At 47.8% G+C, this 24,911-nt stretch overlaps 1 protein-coding gene across 1 annotated transcript in view; it reads right to left on the bottom strand.

Moving 5' to 3' along the window:
• Positions 1-22,194: 22,194 nt before the first annotated feature.
• Positions 22,195-24,911, bottom strand: part of LOC119385426 (ATP-dependent translocase ABCB1-like) — a 132,463-nt gene continuing 129,746 nt past the window's right edge. The window contains exons 21-22 of the mRNA XM_049413986.1: positions 24,066-24,425; positions 22,195-22,918 (exon numbers count right to left, since the gene is read on the bottom strand). Of these exons, the coding sequence (XP_049269943.1) occupies positions 22,709-22,918; positions 24,066-24,425 (570 nt within the window). The 3' untranslated portion in view covers positions 22,195-22,708. The remainder of the gene's footprint in view (positions 22,919-24,065; positions 24,426-24,911) is intronic.

Here is a 24,911-nt window from a genome sequence, read left to right as displayed (position 1 = left end):
CGAGGTGATAAACACAAATTTATTCACACATATCAACACACACCAGCAGTTCCGGAATAATTACGCCATAAAGGAATACCTAAACATCTGTAGATGCCATAGCCAACATCTAAAACAATACCACAGCCGCCGTATTCCTCAGGAAAAGCAGGAAAATCCTGATCGAGAATGGGGTGAGGCGAAGAGTTACAATCTCTTCACTGTTGTTCACAGCACCTTCACTATAAATATTTAAAGAACTAGAACGGGAAAAATTAGAAATAAAGGATAACGGAGAATATCCTAGCTACTTGCGTTTTGCGGACGCTATCGCGATTTTCAGCGATGTTGGTGACGAATCGACAAAAAAAATTCTGGAGATGTAAAGGAAAGGAGCGTTAAAGTAGGTTTAAATACGGACCCGAAGAAAACAAAGATAAGGTTAGGCGGCCCGGTGAAAAAAACGCCAGGCCTGCGCTGAAACCGCAGCACAGTCACAGCGAAAGCTGGAAGAGCGGCGTTTCTAGAGCCCGTTGTAAGCTCTCTTGGGGCTACAATACAAGTAGACTAGAAAGGTACCCACTACGCCATAAATCACAATTTTTGTGAAGTTGGGAAGCACCTACTAAGCCATTATTCGTCATTCTGCGGAGAAGCGAGGCACCATCTACACGTCTGTAAGGCATTATGTGCACTTTGTTGACGCGACGACTGATGACGATGAAGAATTATGGCTCAGCCCTTTGTAATGGGTTGGAAGCTTTAAACGGCCCACCAGTTTTACATAACTGCATTGGGTGACGCCCGGTCGCTATGTCCCTCTCCCGTCATGCTGTATAACATACGTTGACGTAGGAAAGAGACGGGGAGGGGCGAAGAACTTTACTGAGACCCCGAGGAAATGGATCATGTGATTATGGGCTTCCTTGGCAACCAATACGAGTGCACTTGCGAGGAACCCACTACGCTATAAATCATTGTAATTTTACTGAGACCCCGGGGAAATGGATCATGCGTTTATGGGCTTCCTTGGCAACCAATACAAGTGCACTTGCGAGGAACCCACTACGCTATAAATCATTGTAATTTTTTAGAAGTAGGGCAGCAGGAACTGTGCCATTTTTCGTCATTCTACGGAGAGCATTGGTACCTGCTAAACGCATGTAAGGCATTATGCGCACTTTGTTGATGCTGCGCCTGATGACGATGAGGAATTATGGCAGAGCCCTTTGTAATGGGTTGGAAGCGTTCCAACAACCTACTCGTTGCGCAATGCCCATTGTGTGACGCCTGGTTACAGAATTCGCGTTGTGCGACGCTTGGTGCTTATTTTACTCTTCTACCACGCTATATTGCATATGCTAATGAGGTTCTTTCCCGACATGAAGCCTGTATAGGACCTTTTTGCAAAGCAGTTTCAAGCACCGGCATGGCTCAGAGGTTGAATACTGGGCTCCCACGCAGAGGGCGCAGGTTCGAACCTCGTTCCATCCTGGAATTTTTCTCTTATTTTGTTTTTTTTTTCTTATTTCGATCGATACTGGTTACGGACACCGGCGGCGGCGGCGCGGACAACTACGGCGCCAAAAACGGCCGGTGAAATGATCTCATAACAGCTTTCACAGTAAAAGTAAGAATAATAGTGGGAACCAGACTAGAAGAGTATGTGTACGCGTGAGCTAATTACTAGCAAAGCACCCCCCCCCCCTTCTGATGTTTATCAAATTCACCAAAGAATAAGGTTGAGTTGGTTCGCAAACGTTAGGCATTCGCAACACATGACTGGCAATTAAATTAGCGTTATCATTTAGGCGAACATTACAATTTTTTTAGTGATAACTTATGGATCAAAAACGTGAATAAACTGCTGCACGCGACGCGAAAAACATTGCGAGCGGTCTCACAGGATCCCATGAACTCTACATCTAAACAAGGTAGACACGCACGCACGCACTCCTAATCTCAAGGTAAGATTGTAACGGAAAGGAGTTGTGCATGAAAGCTACTCGGCGTGTTCTCGTTGCATCCTAAAAGGACGAGCGGACAAAAAATGCAAGCGCACCATAGTAACAGAATACACAAAAAGTTACACCATCTCCCGCTAAAGGGGACCATGAGGCGATGCGAAGCCGGAGCACTTGCACGATCGCGTTCCGTTGGCGTTCGTTGGGCATGCTACCGACCTCGCGTCGTGGAACGCGAAGAGGGACGCTACGCGAGTCGTATCTTCCATCTAGCCTGGCCATTAATTCTCACAGGGCGAGCGGGGAACGCGGTCGACAGGCGGGCGAGAGGGTGGCAGCGTAGGAGGGGAGAGAGAATGGGAGGGGACGCGCATGCGCTCGAGCTCATCGCGGCGTTGCGCAGGAGAGAATTTCGGCATGTCTAGCCCGCGTTTCAGAGGAAGAGTGGAAAGGGGGAGGAGAGAGGGGTATGGGAGAGGGGAGGGAATGTGGAGAGGGAAAGTGGAGGGGAGAGGGTGAGTGGAGAGGAGGTGTGTGGAGAGTGTATGCGCATACGCAGTAAGGGTGGTCACGCCGCACACCACCACCACCGGATTGAGCTCGGCCTTAAGATACTTCGCATCTAAAAAACAATGGTCAATCGCAAGAGCGCGATAAGAAGAAAACGAAAATCTGATGAAACGTAACAGCAGTCAACACGTGGCCTTATATGAGGCGAGCGAGTCCAATATGGAAGCACGGGGCCACTGCTTGCTCGCTGCGGTCATCTCTGCTAAAACAATGCCGGGATCCTGCAGCGTATCCATCTCGCTCCGTCTAGCCTAACCTGCCATCTCGGTCCAGCTACTCTAACCTGCCTGGTCAAGCGAGTTTCGTGCCAATGACGCGGAACGAGTAGTTGGCGGGGGGGGCAGCTAGAGGTTGAAGAAGACGAAAAAAAACGCAAATTCTCCCTTCTTGAAAGCACGGCTCAGCCCCCAACAATGGTGTGCGTTCCCCCCAGCGTGTCGTCTATGGGCATGGCGTTTGAGAAATGCGTTCCTCGAATTTTGAATGCATCGCTTGTTGCGACGTGTCGCTACATGAAAACTTTGCGTACACCACGTTGGGGCCGCATTTTTATCGTATTTCACGTGCAATAAAATTTTCAATGCGACGGTTTCTAAAAGCACGTGAGAAGCAATCGCTGAACGAGATGTCAACTTTAGAAAGATAGGTGTGGCACAAAAAGGACGGCGACGAAGTGCAAATGCGGACTGACAAAGACGTGTTTGTCATTCCGTTAAATGTTGTCAGTGGACTAGTTGGTTTGGAATCATTCAAACGAAAAAACGTGTCTTCACTACGCCCGGTCTTTTCTGCGCCATACCTTTTTTTTTCAAGTAATGAACCAACTAACTCAGCAACACGCCTTGTTGACCTTTTTACTACTTTCACAAAGGAAAATTATGTGACATCACTGAAGCAAATGCGCTTGCTACGCTTGACCAGAACACGCGCGTGTGAAAATACGTGTACACACAGAGATAGGAAACTATCCGTGTAGTTTATGAGCACTCGCGCCACAGAGTCAGCGGCTAAAGTGATGTAAAAGATATAGCGCTATAAATATGATGTCACGTTCGATTTATGCACAGAATTAGCATTCACATAATACTTCTTTCGTTAAAGCATTGGTGCGGAAATGTTCGGGTGAATTCTGATTCTGGATACATTAGTGAAGCCCGCCGACCAGTGGCAAAAGCATTTACGACAGAGAAGTACTTTGAACTCGGCCAGTGAAGTTAATGGTATGTGTTATAAAGTTTTCAACATTTTTATAGCATTGAACAACTGGTCAAAGAAGTGGCCATATAATGTGAGTCAGACATTCTTTTGAAGGCCACCTTTTTCGGTAGAAAAGTGACTGTGCTAGTGACAACTGTTGTCATGGAAACTAACAAGAGAATGCCAGCTATTCAGTCGGCGATACTTCGCGCCCCGAATCGTACATGCGGCATTAGCACGACACGATACATGCATTTCTTGTTTGTGCTAGTACACCGATCTATGTAGCGGCGTTCTGCAGCTTAGGCGACAAACATGCAAGCGCCTGATGCACTATTGCATTACAATTGTATCCTGTGTTTAGGGAAAAAAAGCACACGAACCCAGAAGCGCTCACGCGTGATGTTCCGGCAATGAAACGTGTACGTAGCACGCTCGATGTTTGATACGTGGAATAAGTGAATGTAATTTCAGTAATGCTTATCTCGATCGGATCTTACTTATCGGTCAAGCGCAAAAGGGCGGCAAAAAGGTCGATTTTCCCAATAAAAGACTGTCACTGAGCTCTGCACTGTCTAAAGAACGGCAAAATGGGCCCAATATTAGCCGTTGAAAGCAAACGGCTCAGCCGACATAGGCTGAATACCGGCAATACTGGCCCTATGTTTGCCTATGAAAGCCATTGGCTCAGCCGATGTCGGCCGGACGGCGGCAAACCAGGCCCAATATTTCCGGTGAAAATCCAATATTCGATGAAGGGCGGCAAAACCGGCCCGTTATTGCCGGCCAAATTCAACGGCTCAGCCAATAATGGCTCAATGCCGGCAATACAGTACCGAGATTGGGCCTCGCATAGCCGCCGTAAACCCAATATCGGCCCTACGTTGGTGCTGCCTGGGACACTGCTGCGAAAATTGCTGGGTTACTCGCCAAATAATGCTGCGCGTCAAAATATTGCATTTTACTCTTTACGCGTTGTTGTTACCCTGCTTCGCGGCTTCCTTCCTTCCTTGCTTGTTCCTTGTGTTGGCCCTTACCCACTACGGGGGATCGGCCATGAAACCGGCGGTTAATTTTCTTTTTGCCTAAAGAATGACGAATAAATCATTTGCCGGAAGAATAAACGAAAATTTAGGAATGACTGGTCGATATGGAATAAGGAGCAGAATAATACAACAATATGATGAACAATGGACGAATGAAAGGAACTCTGGAGTACCAAATTTTGTTCAGGAATAAGTTAACAAGGAATTTTTCGTGTCTCCCCGAGAAATTCGCATAGCGCTGAGCAGATGTTCCTGTTGCTGAAGCCAAGAGAAGCCGCCCCAAGGGAAAGAATATTTTGAGAATTCACATTAATTCTTAAGTAGGCCCTTCGTAGTTGTCTAGGGGTGCCAACATTTACAGCAAACAGTATTCTATACCTAGAAGCCCGAATCCCCACTCTAGTTTGCAGATTCAGCATTCTCACCGTCAAAACATATTTAAAAATTGTTGCGTCTTTACAAAGACGAGTGCAGTTCGTATTGGTAACTGAATCGTCAACATTTTTTAATGAGCCTTGGTCTCGTATATATAAACCTCAAGTTTTGTTCGTACGGGATCAACTAGAATCATTAAATGTTAACATACGCGACATCGTATGAAATGATAAATCATCGGCAATACCAAAATCGAATTTGATTATATATTCCCATTTAATGCCAAACTTTTACCTTCTAGGTTTTTAGTAGGATTGTTAGACGATCATTTACTTCGATTGGGCATAGATAACATAATTGCCACTGATGCATTCATGTGTGAAGAGAAAGCGTGAGTGGGTATATTTTCAGAGGCTTTATCATGGTTGAACTCCTTGCGTCTCCCAGATTATACTCCCATATTCGAAGCTGAGCTCCTAGCAATTATATTAGCCCTTCGAAAACCACCAGTAAATGAGCCATCGGTTGTTATAGTTACTGATTCGCTAACAATATGTACATCTTTATCTTCTACTGCTTCTGAGTTTCCTGTTCTGAATGCACTCACTTTCTCAATACTTAAAAATTTGCGTACCGTGCGGTTGGTGTGAGTTCCAGGTCGCTGTGGCGTACTAATAAACGAGATGGCAGATACTCTCGCGCGGTGGTCTCTGGGTGGTCCTATTTTGTCCATTGTGCCTGACACAGTTTTTATCACTGATTCAGGATTTCGGAAGTATTCTTTATTTCGAGATGCCAAGAGTACGAAATTGCCAGTTCTCGATTATGGTGATCTTTCTTTTCTAATGGCTGGAATAATAAATGGTGTCCCACTCGAAGACTGGAAGTGGCTATTACGAAATTCCGATGCCGGATACCCCAACTTAATTTTTATTTATACAGGTCTGGTATGGTGCCATCTCCTATGTGCTATTTTTGTCAGTAATCTGAAAAAATTGATCATTTCTTGCTTACTTGCCGTCGATTAATTAGGCATAAAAAAGCATTTCGAAATGCTTCGCGGCTGCTGGTTGCTCGAATAACTTCTCTTTCTTTCACCGCTACTTCAGGTTCATGTGGGTCCTTCTCATAGCCGAAGTTTGCAGAACAAGTCCGACGAAAGTTACTGTATTTTCTTCTTTTCCTTGGCGTTGCATGCTATCACATTCTTGGCCACGTAGACCGCTTCTCCTTCCACCAGCAATCTCGAAGTGGAGAAGCTCTGGTCTATAAATTTGTTGATGGCAGAGAGTGGCAAGTCCACTGGAATGCAAAGAAAACGATAATTTAGGAGGATATTAAAGGGGCCCTGCAACACTTTCCGAGCATGCTCAAAAAGCGCTGCCGATCGGTAGCCGAGGCTCCCGAGAACGCGCGAGCCCAATATTATAGCGATGCGCACGGCCTGGAATTTACAATAAATTCTCAAAGTCAGCTGAAAATCGCTCCCTCTTCTCTCGACAAATGATGTATTAGTCCGCAAAATATGACGCGATTGTCGGCAGTTCCACCATTGGCTGATGTTATAATCACGATAACACGCTCATTATTACTTTCGTTGTTAATTTTGAGTTCAATAAGTAGATAATATGTATGTTTATATTCTGTTATCGCGTTAAAAACACCGAACAAACATTATTATTAGCACTTCCGGTCTCACCGACAGCTCGTCTGCTCGTAGTTGCGTGGTTCCGTTTTCTTCGCCATGCGCAGTGCCGAAAACGTGAATGTTTCTGTGCTTTTGACCATCGCCGGTTGCCGTTGAGAGTGGCAGCCGTTCGAGTGTTGCCTCGTCAGCTGAGAACTGCATCGTCGGCACGTTCTCACGACCGACCGAGGCAGGGGCGCAGCGCGTCTCCGATAACAATGCTGGCGTCCGGTAATGGCGGCGCTTCGGGGTCGTCTGCCAGTGCCGTCTTACGAGGCGGTGTATCGGAGTATGGGCCGAAACCGATCTCAACTGTCATTCGTTCCAAACGAGCACGCAGGTTTGCTTCCATGGTTGGCAGAGCGATGAAAACACTACGGCGTTCGAGGTGCACACCCAACATTACCAAACCGACGCGCAGTTTTCAAGCACGCGCGATACACAGTGCGATCAGCTCCGCTCGACGAGAACGACGCAAGCCGACCGGAAGTGGCGGCACAGACCACGTGGTTTCGCCCAGACGTCAGAGAGAAAAAAATGAAGAAAAAAACTCCGCCGGCGCTCTTGGGCGGAGCCTCGCTCCTCTGCGCTCCCTCCGTCGACTCGCTGCCTAGCTTTCCGCGCGCTCCCGGCGTTGAGTTTAGGGAGAAAGCTGCGGAACGTGATCTCTATAATTTGGTAACACCACTTAGACTTGACGGATTCGAAAAATTTTTGCGGCATATGACTCGTGAAGAGTCATACGTCAATAATGAGACTATTCCAATATAACTAAAAAAGGTATTGCAGGGCCCCTTTAAAAAAGGCATCCCAATTGCTCACGCTTTGTGCGAGCACCAAACGAAACCAATGCACAGAATTAAGAAACAGAAGCAGCGCCATTTGCTAGCTGAGAAGACCGATCAATATGCACTGCGAGACAACTTGTCAAAAAAGATGGAAACGCTCACGAATTTAGACCCCCTCCCCAAAAAGCAAACAAACAAACAAACATTGACTCATCGGGACGGGACATCACAAAGTTGCCATAGGCACACCGAAGTCGTAGTTGTAACAAAATTGCTTTTGAACTGCTCTGGCCCCGCCACGGTGGTCTAGTGGTTATGGCGCTCGACTGCTGACCCGAAGGTCGCGGGATCGAATCCCGGCCGCGGCGGCTGCATTTTCGATGGAGGCGAAAATGTTCGAGGCCCGTGTACTTAGATTTAGGTGCACGTTAAAGAACCCCAGGTGGTCGAAATTTCCGGAGCCCTCCACTACGGCGTCTCTCATAATCATATCGTGGTTTTGGGACGTTAAACCCCAGATATTATTATTATTGAACTGCTCTGATAGCGTCCGCGCAACAATAGCTATTTGTGTACTGACAAATTCTCATATTTCGCGGCGTAAAGTTCACAGCACGATGCCAAAACGCGCTCGTAGCAGAAGCAAAAGCACGAGTACAGACATTGTTGGGAAGTAGTCCTCTGGTGCACAGCGTAGAGTACGGGTGGTGGTAATCCCACCGGTGTCACCACTGTTGTGATGTTCGCTAAGCAGCGAAGGTAGCCTCTCGACGAGACCGCAAGGCTGACGAGCCGACGTAGCCAAAAGGGCCTTCGCTTAGAAGCAGAGCAGAGAGGCAAACGTTTAGAGCAAAACGATTAACAACTTATATAGCCGGTCAAGTTTTCGTGCTACAAAGCCTGTCAGTACGACAAAGTCGGCTGGGGCGACTGCCTCTAACAAGGGCCGGCACGGCCTTAAATAAGGTTTAGTCCATTGTTTCCTGTCTGCGCTTGGGGCGTGGTCCACATCGTCCGCTCACTTTTAGGACGTCCTCCACGCTGGCGGGGCGTTGACCGATCATCGTGTAGCATGCACGACACTACACGGCACTGTCGAAGACAGTCTGATTCTCACAGGCAGCAAGTCTGAGGAATTCCACCTGCGTGGATGAAAACTGACAGTTCGTCGTAGGCCGGCGCAGATCCATAGAAAACGGACCTGTTCCACCGGACTGTAGCTAAATGGCGTTGGTGGGAGAGACAAGCTTTCGCCGATACTCTGGCTGCTAGCCGATCTCTCCGTGGGAGGAATGTTTGCACGAGGGGCAGGACCTCTGGCACAACACACATGCAGACGCTCATGCATGCAGAAGCACCGTCAGTCGCCACGAACCCGCGCGATCGCTGGCCTGAGGTTTCTTTATTTTATGTTCCTAACGAGATATTTCACATAGCTTACACTCAGCGACTGACTACCTTTCACGGAAGAATCCCATTCAGGGGTCTCCAACGCGATGACCGCGTGAACCGGGCGCTCCGTTTTCTGCAAAGAGACAGCGACTGTAAACTATCTTGTCCTTTCTGTTCGTGAAAAATTATTATTTTGACCGTAAAGAACATATTACGTTTCGAAAGTACTTATATACATGTCTGGAGAGCTTCCGCGAGGAGTTTTTGTAGAGCGTGGATAGCAAGACCTATGGGAGCGCGCCGGCGGTATCCTAGGTAGCACACAGTGGAGACGCGTCCGATAGAGGGCGACTCCGCAACTCCTCGCCCGTAATAAGGGAAGTTACTAGTATGTTTTAACTGTAGTATAGTAATTACAACACAAATGAAAATAATGTGCATTAGCGCTAGCTGTTGGGCCAGTTGGTGCATTATGAACTTGAAAATGGGGTACCAGCGAAAACACTGAAAACATGTATACAAGAAGAAGGCGTTACACACGGACGAACGCTGGACTTTCAACTGTGCTTTATTGGAAATTGCATTGCCGCACAAGGCTTCTCACGCATGCGCATTGCCGTCACTTCCCACTACACATGACACTTCAATTTATTTTTTTTTACGCTAAGTAGGCATGCTCTTTCGACGTCAGAGACAAGGACGTATCGCTGACACAATTATCTTTATGATTCACAATGTGAAACGCTTCTAAAATCTCCCGCGAATCTCCCGCGAGGGGAAAGACAAGATATTCGCGGGAGATTTTAGAAGCATTTCACATTGTGAATCATAAAGATAATTCTGTCAGCGATACGTCCTTGTCTCTGACGTCGAAAGAGCGTGCCTACTTAGCGTAAAAAAAATAGGCTGAAGTGTCACGTGTCGTGGGAAGTGACGGCAATGCGCAGGCGTGAGAAGCCTTGTGCGGCAATGCAATTTCCAATAAAGCATAGTTGAAAGTCCAGCGTTCGTCCGTGTGTAACGCCTTCTTCTTGTGTACGTGTTTTCACTGTTTTCGCTGGTACCCCATTTTCAAGTTCACAAATGGAAAGGAACAACAGTGTTCCACACTCGCCGTCATGGCTGCGAGCGGCGCTCGCTATCACTCTCAGGATTACACAAACAAATACCCGAAAACGTGTATGGGAAAGTGACCCCCGCGGTAGCTCAACTTGTAGAACATCGGACGCGTTATCCGAAGGCTGTTGGATCGGTCCCTACATGCGGCAAGTTGATTGCTGCTGCTTGGCGGCAAGCCTTCACGGTAGCGTACGAGCCCGGCCGGCCGATATAGCGGTGCAAGGACGCGCAGTAACGAGACGGCGACGCTGTTTTCTGGTGAGCTAGGACTTCCAGCGTGGCGTTTAGTTCGTCACTTTATAGGTCGGCGAAAAAGGCGTTTGGATAATAAAGAATGAAAAGACATGCTTCCTATTGGACACATGGAGATGGCGTGGTTACGCCTGATTGGCAAACCAGATCAGAAATGCTCAACAATGAAGACGTGGCTCTATCCTGTGCCACTGAATGGTAAGCCAATATCGAGAGTGCTACTGCATGGTACCAGGGGTCGGCACGACACAAAAGTTTAAAAATTGTTGGGGTTTAGCGTCCCAAAACCACGATATGGTTATGAGGGACACCGTACTGGAGAGCGCCGGAAATTTCGACCACTTGGGGTTCTTTGACGTGCACCTAAATCCAAGTGCACGCGCCCCAATCGTTTCTGCCTCCATCGAAAATGCGGCCGGTGCGGCTGGGAATTGATCCCACGGCCTTCGGGCCAGCAGCCGAGGGCACAAAATTCATGATACCCAGCATATCCTGATCATGATGAATTATGGTTTAGCCCTTTGTAATAGGTGGGTAGCCATCCATTCGTTATGCTATTCACACGTTGTGACTCCTGGTGTGCTTGCACGCTTTGGCCAGGCAATATTATGGCTCAACGCAATAAAATACGGAAAGAATAGCTACTCGCTCACTGCTTCGCTTGAAATCGATTCCCACATTGTGTGGGATCTGCCGGAATGTTTTGTTCTTTGCATACATTGAGAATTTTGGCTCACGGACAACGCCGCCTACACAGCAGCTTCGGCGACATGCTCTTTAACGCTAAAGCTTTAACAAGAGCATCGCCGCCACCACCAGTGATTTGCCTACGACGAGTGCCTCCTAAGTGAAAAAAAAAAGAGCAGAAACAAAGCAAAACGACACAGCCTCTATTTCACTGCTTCTGTTACAGTACACCACATGTAAGCATAAGTAATGACACCGCAGGACAGTGCGAGCTCAAGGGCGAGGTTGAACGCACAAAAGTGCGAAGCCCTGATGCCTGCCGTCTACGAAATTTTTAGTGCAGAAAATATTGATAGGAAGGAAACTTTTTTCCGGCTTCTTGCTACTAGGTATCTGGCGTAGACCTGTTTACTCAATGAAGAAATCAACCCCAAGAAAGCTGTGGCGAAAAAAGATTAAAGCTTCGCAGCTTCACACGAATGGCGAAGCGCTGACGACGAGCTCACGTGCAGTCGACGCGGTTTGAAGGTTATCGCGCGAGCATCGAGCAAGAACTACAACAGCGGCACGACTCAGAATCCTCTTTCGAGGAAAGGGATGTATCAGGCAAGCTTCACTAGCTCCTTTCGCTGTTCCTTAGGCTGCGATCACTCCCGTCTGAGGAAGGCACACTTTCATTTTTTTATGACACTGTGACATGTTTTGTGCTACTTAGCACGTCATTCAAATGAAGCAGTACCAAGCACCCACTTCACCTTATCTTTCCCATCAGTTCCGTTATTGTCAGCCGAAGTAAGAGCCAACGAAGTATTAAGCTTGATCGCGACGAATGGAAATCTTAAAATTCATTTCCTGCTTCAAGTGCCACTCTATAGCCCGGAAACGAGACAAAAATTCTAGTGCCTATAGACTTTCTCTAGCCGGCACAACCTGTAGGCGGCGCCACCGGTAGCCGTCGCTCGGCGTAGAAATTTTCTCAGCGGCTCATTTCATAGGCGGGACTCAATATAGGCCGGATATGTTTTGTCTCGAATTCTAGCTAGTTACAGTGTTGGCTATAAGATCTCCTTCCGCGGCACCATGCCCTAGCTACGGTGTGTCCAAGCTAAGGCATGTCCTAGCTATAAGCGGTGTATGAAGCGGCGAAAAAAAATGATTTTAGGTCACCTTGTGAGTTCTAACCGAGGATTTGGAGGCTTAGACACATATTTTATGACATACATAATCCTTATACACATAACATTCAGACGTAAACCACACAAAAATTCACAACACACGGGGATTCGAACTCGCGAACATTCAAATCAGCATGCGCGTGCGCTAACCACTACACCACTCGCACCACTGTGTGGGCTGTAAAAGAACGGGGTTATATAGGCATCAATGGGTCGCTACACATTCACTTATTAGTGCAGTGAAGGTCGTTACTATGCATGCGGAGTTCACTGATACGCAAGGAGACACTTTTTATGACAATCGTGAAAATATATAGGAGGTCACTCAAGTGATTCGAGAGTTTCAGAATTGGGGCCCCGGGAGCTTGGGGACGCAAGAAATTTGGGAGCCGCCAGGGCGCATGCGCAGAACCCAAGCCACTCTTGGGCTCTTGTGCTCGCGTTGGCCCAAAACGCAAAAATCGAAAACAAGCGTTGGTCACCAAGGCGTCTTGGGTCGCCAGCGAGAAGACGCACACGCAGCCAGAGCCACGACGCAGTATGGAGCGCGTCTAGCATAATTTTAACTTCGCTATGTGTGGCGCCCCGTGCTTTTGACCCAACGGAGCCTGCGTTTGACCCAATTCTCAAAGTCTTCTGATCCTCGGAACACAAGAGCAGCCTACTCAACGCAGCTAGGGGACCCAGTGTCTTGAGTCCCCAATTCTCACACTCTCTACTGCTCGGAGGGAGTATGCTTGAAGCGAACTTGCATGCTTGGTATAAAAAATAAAACTGTTACGACAGGGACGAACTGCTACCACCGCGCGAGGGCAGGGGACGACCGCCGCCGCGGCTGTGGTCACTGCTGAGGATCGGCTGCGTCGGCGTCGCTGCCGCTGGGAGGCGGCACTCACCAGCGACAAGCTGACCGACCAACTTTTGGCCGTCCGGCAAGCCGAGGATGCCGCCCGGGTCCAAGGGCTTCAAGCCGTCACCTGAGACCATCATCAGCGACGGAGAGTGGGACGGGACAGGGGTTAATCCCCTTTTCCCCCCGCCTCGCCCGGACTTTTAATAAAGTTTATTCACTCACTCACGCTTATATTGGGCACTGGCGCCTCAGTTACATTTAAAGAATCTACGCGTGCATTATACCCGAGTTCTATACCTTCTATTCATGTTAGCCGTCAGCTTTTTTGCCTTTCGTGGACTGAACAAATTTTCAACGTCAAGATTCGCTTGCCATGAAACGTGAGCTCAGAATCCATCCGCGGCAACCGCACAGCGACGTAGCCGATTACCGACGGAGAATCGCCGTGTTCTAAGTAACGTCGCTGCCTCGCTGGCTGCTTCACCGCCGTCGGTTACCGGGCCGGTAGCCGGTATCGTCCTTAAGCCTATTCAGTTTGTTTCGAAGCCGTATAGTCGACGGTAATTCGAAACAAGCCACTCACGCTCATATGCCAGGATGTTTTACTTGCCACCGTTGTTGGCTGAAGCCTCTCCGCGTAATAACTACACACCGAGATGAACATGCGCTGATAATCGTGGTATTGTCGGCCATATATATAACATGCAAACACCTCCGAGCAGGTGGGGTGCGGCGTGCGCGCACTACAGCTGAACTTCACTTGTGGAGAGACTCATCTTGGTTCTGAACGTTGGACAGTGCAAGTCGCTTCCTCTTGAATGAACGACACCATTCCGGGAGACATTATTTTTTCCTTCAATAGAAAGTGTGGGCCACGTTTTCGTTGACCATGGAAGCGAGGAGCTGGTGCTGATGGTATGCAGCTTCGCGGTCGCTCGGCGGACTGCGCCCCGGAAAAAAAAATGCGGTTTATTGTGGACGCCACTCGCGCGACAGACGTGACTTGAGAAGTGGGCTGTCCACGCTGGAGACACGGCGGCTCGCCGGTCGCCGTTCTCAAGCACGCAGTGCGCAGGCGGTGATTTGCACTGGGTCTTATATCCGGCAGCAATATCGCAGAAATATTTGCGCCGTTTTCTTACTACTCCATCAGTGGCCATATTTTCGAGAACATCTCGATTGACGCTGGTAGAGCGGTCCCGCCACGTAATTTAAATCACCTCATACTCGTCTCAAAGCCGAGATTGCGCTAAAATCAAACTGGACGATGCAATATTTTTCACATAACTGGACGACGATTGACGCTGGTATAGCGGTCCCGCCACGCAATTTAAATCGCCTCGTACTCGTCTCAAAGCCGAGATTGCGCTAAAATCAAACTGGACGATGCAATATTTTTCACATAACTGGACGACGATTGACGCTGGTATAGCGGTCCCGCCACGCAATTTAAATCACCTCGTACTCGTCTCAAAGCCGAGATTGCGCTAAAATCAAACTGGACGATGCAATATTTTTCACATAACTGGACGACGATTGACGCTGGTATAGCGGTCCCGCCACGTAATTTAAATCACCCCGTACTCGTCTCAAAGCCGAGATTGCGCCAAAATCAAACTGGACGATGCAATATTTTTCACATAACTGGACGACGATTGACGCTGGTATAGCGGTCCCGCCACGCAATTTAAATCACCTCATACTCGTCTCAAAGCCGAGATTGCGCTAAAATCAAACTGGACGATGCAATATTTTTCACATAACTGGACGACGATTGACGCTGGTATAGCGGTCCCGCCACGCAATTTAAATCACCTCATGTTCGTCTCAAAGCCGAGATTGCGCTAAAATCAAACTGGACGATGCAATATTTTTCACATAACTGGAACATTTTCTGGAAGCGCGATTTCACGCAATGTACTAAGTAGTATTGGTGCAAAAGGCACCTTCATGGGCATGCAGTGCCAAACTGATATGGCATGCTTACAGTAGCAACCGTGTACTTTCGTGAACAAACGTTTGCGGCGTGCGAAAAAAAAGAAATTATACGGCCATGGCACTGTTTCCTGAGAAGGTTAGAGTCAAGTCCTCCGTGTCGCTGGAGAATCACCCGCCGATTAAGACGCGAGGCAGCTAGCTGAGCTTTAACCACTGTGAAGCAAGTTGAATTCCTCGCCTCGTTTTTTCGGCTCTCACGTCATGCTTGCACTCTCTTTTTATGAGAATATCGACTTTACAGGCGTATAAAACCTGTTGCGCAAATGCGCCTAAAAAATCGCACTGAGTCAGAAGGTGGCTACTGCAAGGTGGCAATTGCAAAGCATGGAGGAAGTGCCAGTTATATTTAGCGGCCTTTAATATTGCCATAATGAAGTGACAAAAACAAAGCAAACCTGCAGAACGATGTCAAAGCTTGCTGAAAATGCACAGACGTCCGTTCCGGCGTGATAAAGCAGCTTTCCCGACGCGTGAATTGCAGGCGCCGAACTTCTGACAATGTGCCGAGTTCAGTTGAATTCAACCAACTGCGCAATGCTAACGGTATAACGCGAGTATGAACGTTCAACAACGACGGGTAGGTCATAGTCGAAATGAACGAAAGCGATGAACTCCAAAATAGAAGGCGAGACAGCGTTGTCAGCTATCCACGCTTGCCGCCATTATTAGTGCGACACGCCCGGGAATCGAGACAGTTTCACACGTGAATCGCGTGCCTTGGTGTTGTCTGTACTGTTGTGGCAGGCCACGACACCGCAATACTTCGGACCTCGCTTGCGCTTCCGCGGGGTCGCTTCTGCCAACTTGCAAATGAAGCTTCGCACAGCAGGCCGAAAGGACAACGTATGAAGAATGCTACTTTTGGTACAAGCTGATTTTTCAAATGCGAAACATTTCTTAGCGAACCTCAGGCACTTTGGCCGTTTCTATCTACGTATCTATCTATCTGTCTAGCCGCCTACGTCTCGGCGCTCTCCTGGTCGTCTCCATAACTTGTAATATGCCAAGATTGGCGTAGCAGGCGATCAGTGTATGACGAACACAATTCACTGGTCATGACATGAATAACGCAAAATACCTGTCGCGTACGTCATGAAACCCTTTCTCTCAGTCAGGTGTGGCACATACCCGTACACCAGAGTTCATGTTATGCGGGTATCTGCCACAGGTGATACAAAGTCTCAACCAACACAGTAACCGCGAACACACACATTGACACGCAAGGAAAGTGATAATATTAATAATTGTTGGGATTTTATGTCCCAGAACTACGATATGATTATGAGAGACGCCATAGCGAAGGGCTCCGGAAGTTTTGACCATTGGGTGTCCTTTAACGTGTACCGAGATCGCACAGTACACGGTCATCTAGCATTTTGCCTCCATCGAAATGCGACCGCCGCGACCGGGATCGAACCTGCGACCTTCGTGTCAGCAGCCGAGCGCCGTAACCGCTACACCACCGCGGCGGACGCAAGGAAAGTGAGGAAGCTGAAGACAGAACACCCGTGGAAGGCGCTCAACTACCATCCACTAGTCCAAGTGGTCCGCAACGTGGACCACGTGGATTACGCAAACACCTGGGTCAGTGCTTTCTACAATAAATCTGCTAAGAGAACTAGGCCTCTCATTATTACCGGTGACTTCAACATTGATTTATCAAGACCCAACAATGATTGGTGGTTATACTGTGTGAAAGACGGCCTGGATGTGGACAGGGCATCAAAAGACCTCGCTGCCACGTCCACGACAGAAGGCATCATAGATCATTTCATCGTAAGAGGCATCCAGGATTTCCACCAGCTTCACAATATCTCGCACTTCACTACACTTAGATTCCTCATAGCCGCGATCACGAACGGGTCCGATTAACAAGTCCGGTCCAGCTGCTGGTGCTCACTGATCATTGTGATGGTGACCTTGTTCAAGAACTGTCAAGAACCCCTTTACACATACACACGGGTTCGTGAAACGTGCGTGCGTTCAACGTCATAACGGAAAAGTAAAAGCATAACAACTGTAACTGTGACTGTAGCGTACGGGCAGTGCGCCTACGCGTGGCACTCGGCTATATATGTATCTAGGGAAACTATCCTGAATGAAGCTTAGTTGCGAGTAACGCCTGTCCTGTGCATCTTTGTTCTTTCTTTGTCCTGTTCGGATTCGTGCTATCCAGTATTGAAGAATATAAGGTTACCGCGTCTGGTGTTGGTAACACCCATGTTGCTGTTGGCTTCGTTACGCAACTGTAAACAACGGGTTATATAATACATATGCTTCTCTTGAACATATGCTACTCTGTCCACATCCAGAGTTCAGAACATCTTGAGTGTGCGTATACCACTTCCACATTTCTCTAGCGTCATTCCGTAACGTTTCGCTCAATGTGAAAAATTACGCCACAGTCACCATCCTGCGCATGCTTCGCATCACGTCGATTTTCACGGCAGGTGGGATCTGCCGAATGTTTTGTTTATTGCGCTCATAGAAAGCGGTTCCGCCTCAGTGCGGCAGTAGTCAACAAATTAAGCTGCTAAATTATGACATCGCAAGAAAGTTAACGTAAAGTGGTCATTTGTTGACCATGAGGGCATTTTAACGATTTCTGAATTTTTTAAGCCAGTCTAGGGATGGTATTACGAGGTACAGACACCGGCGTGCGCATAGAAATAACATCCTCTATATAACTTCTTCGGCATTATTGTCTGTTAGTTCTCATTAATACCTGGTAAACTATTTCTAAAACTGTTATACACCTTCTCGAACTTTGTTGGAATAGAAAGCCTCACATAAGTTAGAAAGTGCTTTACAGTTATGAGAGAAACCTTAGTATCACTTCCTCAGAGATACTTATCGATCACCACGAAATACATGCAGGCATTGCACATCTGATCGAGCACAACTCTGACTTCGTTGAGCTTCGCCATGAAACTTCCAGTTCTTCATATAAGTGAACCTCTGTTTCGAATGTCGGCTACGAGTGAAAACCACAGCACAGTCGCAATTTCATGAGAACCACGTACAAAGAAAGCAGTTTTACATTAGGCTCACGACGCCCTCGTTAAGTAAATAAAATGGCAGGCAAATTGGGCTTGAAGTTTGGTTTAAAGACTTTACGCTTTTATTTTACCGGGACGTCTCGGTCTCAACAAACGTTTTTTTTTTTTTAATTTTCGTGGTGTTTGAATGCGCAGTTGCACAATACTGCAAAAACATTTTCTTCAATACAAGGTGATTGCCGGTCACGACGAATGTTTGAATGGTAGCAACAAATTCATATTAAAAATAATTCGCTGCGGCGGTTCAATACTCGGCTCCGGCGGCGATATTTAGGTGAGAGCGAAATACACACGCGCGCGCACACACACGCACACACACACACACAAATTCGGCAGATAACACGTACCATGGGAATCGATGGTATACGAAGCATGCCGCGGGAAGGTGACTGTGGCGAATTTTTTTGCAATAAGTAAAACGTTACGAAATGACGCTAAATATATGTGCAAATGGTATACGCACACACATATGTTGAGTGCACATGTGTTATATAATCAGTTATTTACAGTTGCGTAACGATGATAAATGCAACATGGGTATCGACAACACCAGACGCCGTAAGCTGATATGTAGTGCTTATACTTGCCCCTTATGATGGAGAACGCACGCACATTTCACGAACCCCTGTGCACGTGTGGAAGGGGCTCTTGAAAGTTCTCAGGTAGATGGGGGCGTGCAGAATGTATCTGTTGTAATTGATGCGCGCACCGCAGACCTCGTGGATTCCGCTGCTTTTCTGTGTGTTGTGTGCCTGGTGGCCGGCGAAGTGGGATACGGCCTACGTTGAAGTTGCACATTGGCGTGTTCTTATATGTGCCAGGCCTCCACACCTGCAATGAAGCCATTTGCTGTCGACGACACAGTGAGCTCATTGCTTCAGGTTTCAGAAGGTGCTAACACGCCAGTCTCTGTGAGCAGAGCGTCTTTTTCGAGGTTGTGCACGTGCGCGTGCACATACTGTATGTTGAGAGTGGCTAGCGTGAGGTGATTGTTACGGTTGTGGCATCGAATTAAGGTGGTAGCGAGGTCCAACACAATGCCTGAGAGGCCCGTTTGCTAGACGGGTGATGTCGCCGGGTCATGTCGTCGAGGCTCGTAGCCTTGGAAAGTGCTACGTAGAGCAACTTCAGTGGTCGGCGCTTATCGTATCCGTAGACTACATGAGCGTATCTTATAACAGGGGCGTAGCGAAATGGGGGGGGGGAGGGGGTTTAAAACCCCCTGCCGAAAATTTTCAATTTTGCTTGCGTACATATTCACGCGCACATACAAACGCACTCACGAACATACGTAAAGTATGGTCCGAAAACAATTTGTCGCTGCGCCCCTGACATATATAGGTATTGCGTTTACTTGCGCAAGGGCAAAATGTGTCCTCTTACTCAAGATATTTTTCTGGCATATATCGTCGTTGTGGTGGTTCGCATTACTACGGGCACCAATTTCAATTCTATCGAGGTGTGTGCGATAGTGACGAGCTTCGTCCTGGCTGGGACGACAATGCCGACCGTGGACATTGGAAATTCAAGTCGCAGTCACACTAGGTTGCCGTGTTCGTCACACACAATTCACAACAAGGTGCCCATGTTTGTAATAACGATGCCATTGCTTATGTCAATGTTTGCCATGATCATGCACAGCCTGCCGATGCTCAGGCGAATTGAGGCCGGGAGGCCACCCATGTCGCTTAAATCATAATTCATATGGCGTAGCGCACCTGTCCTCTCTGGTGCTACGCCATATGAATTATAACGTGTGTTATAGCGGTCGACGTCCGCATTGCTGTAGTGTAGTCGTGCGCCTTCAGAGGACTTAGCGTCGGCTTCTTGGCGTGTCACAAAGTGGCTCTCAGTGAATCTGACGCCATACTCGGTCAGCATGGGGCGATCACCCAGCCTTTTCAGAAATGAAGAGAACACTGCGTCCTTCTGGCGGACCACGTGGACAAGCGGATATTAGTGGAGGGTCTTCCAGGGGAGTTCTGCCTTCAGGTCCCTTACTTGCCTTGCGTTTGAATGTGTATGTTCGCGGTTATTGAAATTGTGAATCACCTGTGGCACATGCCCGCATGACATGAACTGTGGCATGCGGGTATGTGCAACACGTGTCACGTGTCATGACGTACGTGACAGGCGTTTTGCGTTATTAATGTCATGACCAGTGAATCGTGTTTGGCATACACTGATCCCCCGCTTTGACAATTTCGGTATATTTGATGATATGGAGACGGCCACGAGAGCCCCCAGGCGTAGGCGGCTAGATATATACGTAGAAAGAAACGGCCGAAGTGCCTGAGGTTCGCTGAGAAATGCTTCGCATTAAAAAAAAAAAAAACGATCGTACGCTCAGTTACTGCATTGTAAACAACACCATGGTCGGTGCTGCAGCAGTCCTGAAACGTGTGAGCTGTCCTGGCCAGTTGCTCGATAAAAGTGGGCCCGGCTCTTGTGTCACAAGGTTCCGTCATATGAAAACGTATTCAAATTCTGTCTATAATATCACGAGGATCAACGACGATTTATATGCTTTATCACGACTGCTGTACGCACTTCACTTCTCTGTAATAATATGAGTGAGCAATCCAATAACATAAATAATAGGCTACTACGACAAAAAGTAGTTTTATACAACCACGGTTATATATCGCTGTTGCATCGCATGAAAAAATGGATTAGAAAACAAAAATTCCATCAACTAGCTAACGTCTGAACTATATATGACGCATCAATTTTCCGTTCATCGAGACCTGCAGTTTGCACAGGGTGGTGGTGTATGCCGCACAATGTACTTGCGCACACTTCACTTGCTACTGCATAATATCAATGGGCAAATGGGACCAGAAACCACAGTAATCAGTGAAGGGGCAGAGTAATTACGTAGGTGTGTTCACGAGCATGAATGAGGCTGGCCTTAAAACGTGTTAGAAATTAGGGAGCAAAACACGTTTTAAAGACTGTCGCGATTCAGAAAGTGAAATTGCTGAGTTTTACGTCCTAAGAACAACACACATGCCACGAGGCGCGCCGCACTATTTCACGTTTACTTGGAAATAATTTCATCGCCAGGATTTTTTTTATTCCCGCCGAAATTCTAACGCGAGTATTTCAATCCCCCACCGTCAGAATACGGCGCGCTGAGACGCACAGTTAGATCCCGCAGCCTCATACTGAACAATATAACGGCATTGCAGCTATGCCACCGCGCCTCGTTATGATGCCGTGTAAGTATCCAACGAGGGTCAGCCATAACAACCGTGTATGGCACACGCAGATAAAACCATGTACAGAACAGCCATCTATTGCAAGGGGGCGGGAAATGGAAGTCAGTGTGAGGAGGAGGGAAAGAAGGAAGCAGAGAGGAAGGCAGAAGGCAGACCCATGTATGGCATAGCCATGTACAGCAAAGGGGTGGGAAAGAAGTGAGGGAGTCGGTAAAGCATCGCATAGTCATGTATGGCGTCCCTATGCATACTAGCCATTTATAGCATAGTCACGTGCAGCAAGGGAGCGGGAAAGAAAAAGAAGTGTTGCGATGGTGAGGAGGATGGGAATGAGGATGGGAGAAGGTCAAACATACCATGCCCAGCATTGTATAGCAAGGGGTGGTGAAGAGGGTAAGGAGGAGGGGAGAGGTTGCCACTGCATCACAAATAAAGGTTTCCTTTCCCGCCATAGACGCCGAGGAGGCTGCACGTTTGGAACGCCAGCGCGGGCTTGGCCCTGAACGCGAGCGTCGAAGGCAGGCGAATCACTGCTCCGCCTTCCTAAAGCTTTCACGTTGATTTCAACTGCATCCATCTTTTTATTCAGGCCCCACATATACGTATACAACCACTTCAACATTCGTCGTTTCTTCATAAACATTCCAAATTGGTCGTACACCTGCGCTTTAGGTCTTTACGCCGAGAGAAACCTAGATTTGGTTTCTGCGGGGCCCAAAACGCCGATAAAAAGCCGTTGTTGCATGTGCATGTGTGGAGGTTTTGGCAGAATTGCCAGAAAAAAATTGCCAGAAAATATTAGATATGTGTTATTTAGCATGTGAATGGTGAAGTCATAAAAAACAAAGAAACATAAGACGTTATTGCGCGAAATACCCGAGTAGATTACAATTATAATGTTGCCTTGTTCTCCTACGGCAAGGACGCAACACATACCAGAATAATATGGCAGTATGCTTAATTACCCTAACAAGGCTGCGCGACAAGATCCTTGGAATTCCGAAGCATACGCCATTCGTGAGAAAACCCTACGAGTGACGAGCATTGGACCCAATTGTGCCCTTGCAGGTCATCACTAAGCATGCTTAAAACAAGGTGGTCCTGTGTAGCGATACGCAGCGTCTTCAAACTGCGCTTGCCTGTCTGCTCTCTGCTAAAAACACTGGGCCGTACAGGAAGTCTCGTGAAGCGTAGTGCACGACGGCCCACGATATAGACACTAGTTAGTCATTCAAGCAAATAAACCATCAAAATAGCACGGAAATGCATTGAACGCAATATTCGGTCAATAATGTCAGTGTGGGCGACCAAAGTATTCGCCGCTGGATATGGGCGCCGTCGAACAGTCAAGCAGTTGACTGCTCAGCTCCTTCTTCGGTGAAGAGCTTGTGGTAGACGCCCTCTCGGCGCATCAGCTCGGCGTGCGAACCCTTCTCGACCACTTTGCCGCGCTGCATAACGAATATGCGATCGACGTCCTTGATGACGGACAACTTGGACGTCACGATCACGCACGTGCGACCCTTGCTTGCTTCCACGATGGCGTTCTGAACCACCTGTGTACGTAGACAGCCAATTTCATTCAACAGACCGGCAAATTTTACAACAAACATTACTTTATAATCCGGCGAAATGCACAGATCTGACGGTACCGCACTTTCTTCAAAACGGACAGTATTTAGAGTTATATGACTGCAAATTCGCAATGGAGAAGTAGCTTGTGCGGTTGGCGCCATAGGTCGGGCAAACAAGGCCGAGATCACTCATACTCAGGAAAAAAATATATTTTTCTGTTAAAGACTCACTCGGTCAACAAAATTTTCGTCAACCGGACTCCCTCGGACTGAAGCTCAACAAATATACCCGGCTCATTCAAACTAAGACTCATTGATCGATCTGAATCTGAGTGAGTCGAATCATAAGTCCGTTAGCGTATAATTACCTTTTCTGACCATGGTGTCAATGCTACACCAATATCTCACATAATCAGTGTTCTACGTGGCCCCTTTTGATTTCGTATCTTCAAATACGAGTTAACAATGGTTGAAATGCAGTAAGGACATTTTTATTGAAAGACACGACTCACACGAGATATTTTTATCAAGAACTTCCCGTGATCAGGTGAGGGGCCGGTGGGTGTCAAAGCACTCTCCCCTCCGTAACTCTGATCAATCTTGAGATGGCGTATTAACGCTAATGCGTCAAGTATGCGTGAGTAGACGTGGGTGTAAACATAGCCAACATAAGGCTGATAGTAATCCTGAAGTTAAGTAGATAGGACCATAGGTCGGCACAAAATTGTGGAGCTCACTCAAACTCTCTAAAGTAATATTTCGCGCTTAGGGCTCACTCGGACTAAGATTCACCAAAATTTCCCTCAGCCGGACTCACTCGTCTCAGCAGAATTTTTCTCAATCGGACTCTTTCTGACTCAAAATTACCAAAATATTACTCACCATACTCACTCAGACTCAAACTCACAGCTCGACTGAGTCTTAGTGAGTCGACTCATCAGCGAGTTTGCCGACCTATGGTTGGCACGCTTTTGCGGAAGCATGTTCGTAATACGTTTCTAACACTTTCATTGATTACTAGGAATAGTATTTGCATTAGAATCTGTAGCAGTGGCCTGGACTTGAGCCCGTGCCCTTACGCGTAACAGCAAACTGCCGTAGCCTCTATTCTACCGCGACGGGGGCTTACGCGCTGGTTTTCGACGTCCATGCCTTTGAAGGCATCGTCGATCAACAGAATGCGTGGGTCTCGCACCAGGGCCCTGGCAAGGGCCACGCGCTTGGCCTGGCTCTCGGTAAGCAGCGGTGGTGCTCCCGGAGGTGGCAGGACAGTATTGTAGCCATGAGGCAGCTGGTTGATGAAGCCGTGCGCGTTCGCCCGCCGCGCAGCCGACATCACCTCCTCGCGAGACACTTCGCGGCTGTTGTCGCCGTACGCGATGTTCTCGAAGAGATTGTAGCTGCGCAGCAGTGTCTCCGAGCTCACATAGCCCAGCTGCTCACGCATCCACGACAGCCGCATCATCTTGGTCGAGATGTGGTCGATCAGCTGCACGGCGCCAAACAGAGATGCGATAAAAGTTCTACTTTGACATGCAAAAGACGACTGGACCTCTCTGGCTTAAAGGCTTAACAGTACGCAACAGTGCGCACAAAACGGAGCACGAAAGTGAAACGTGTCGTTACAAAGGTAGTTTATTGTTTATGGTGCATTGTTACATGAGAGCTTGAACAATGTCTACTGTTGTTTGGCAGATACAGCACCGCTTGATGTAGAAGCATCGCACTCACGTTGACTCCTAGTGGCTCAACTTTGCACCGACGACTAGGGGTGTAGCCAGATTTTGTTTTCGGGGCGGGGGGGATTCAACTATAGTTTACGTATGTTCATGCATGTGTTTATTTGTGTTCGTGCATATATCCGCAAGCAAAATTGAAAAATTTCGGGGGGGGGGGGGGGGGGCGTCCCTGTCTTTTCGTCGACTTTCATTTCTCGGCATTTAGATGACATTTGCTACAACAGAATTGAAAGACT

The sequence above is a fragment of the Rhipicephalus sanguineus genome, chromosome 3 (assembly GCF_013339695.2).
Source record: "Rhipicephalus sanguineus isolate Rsan-2018 chromosome 3, BIME_Rsan_1.4, whole genome shotgun sequence".
Taxonomy (NCBI): domain Eukaryota; kingdom Metazoa; phylum Arthropoda; class Arachnida; order Ixodida; family Ixodidae; genus Rhipicephalus; species Rhipicephalus sanguineus.
The sequence above is the reverse complement of the archived record's forward strand: the minus strand, read 5'-3'. Positions and strand labels throughout refer to the sequence as shown.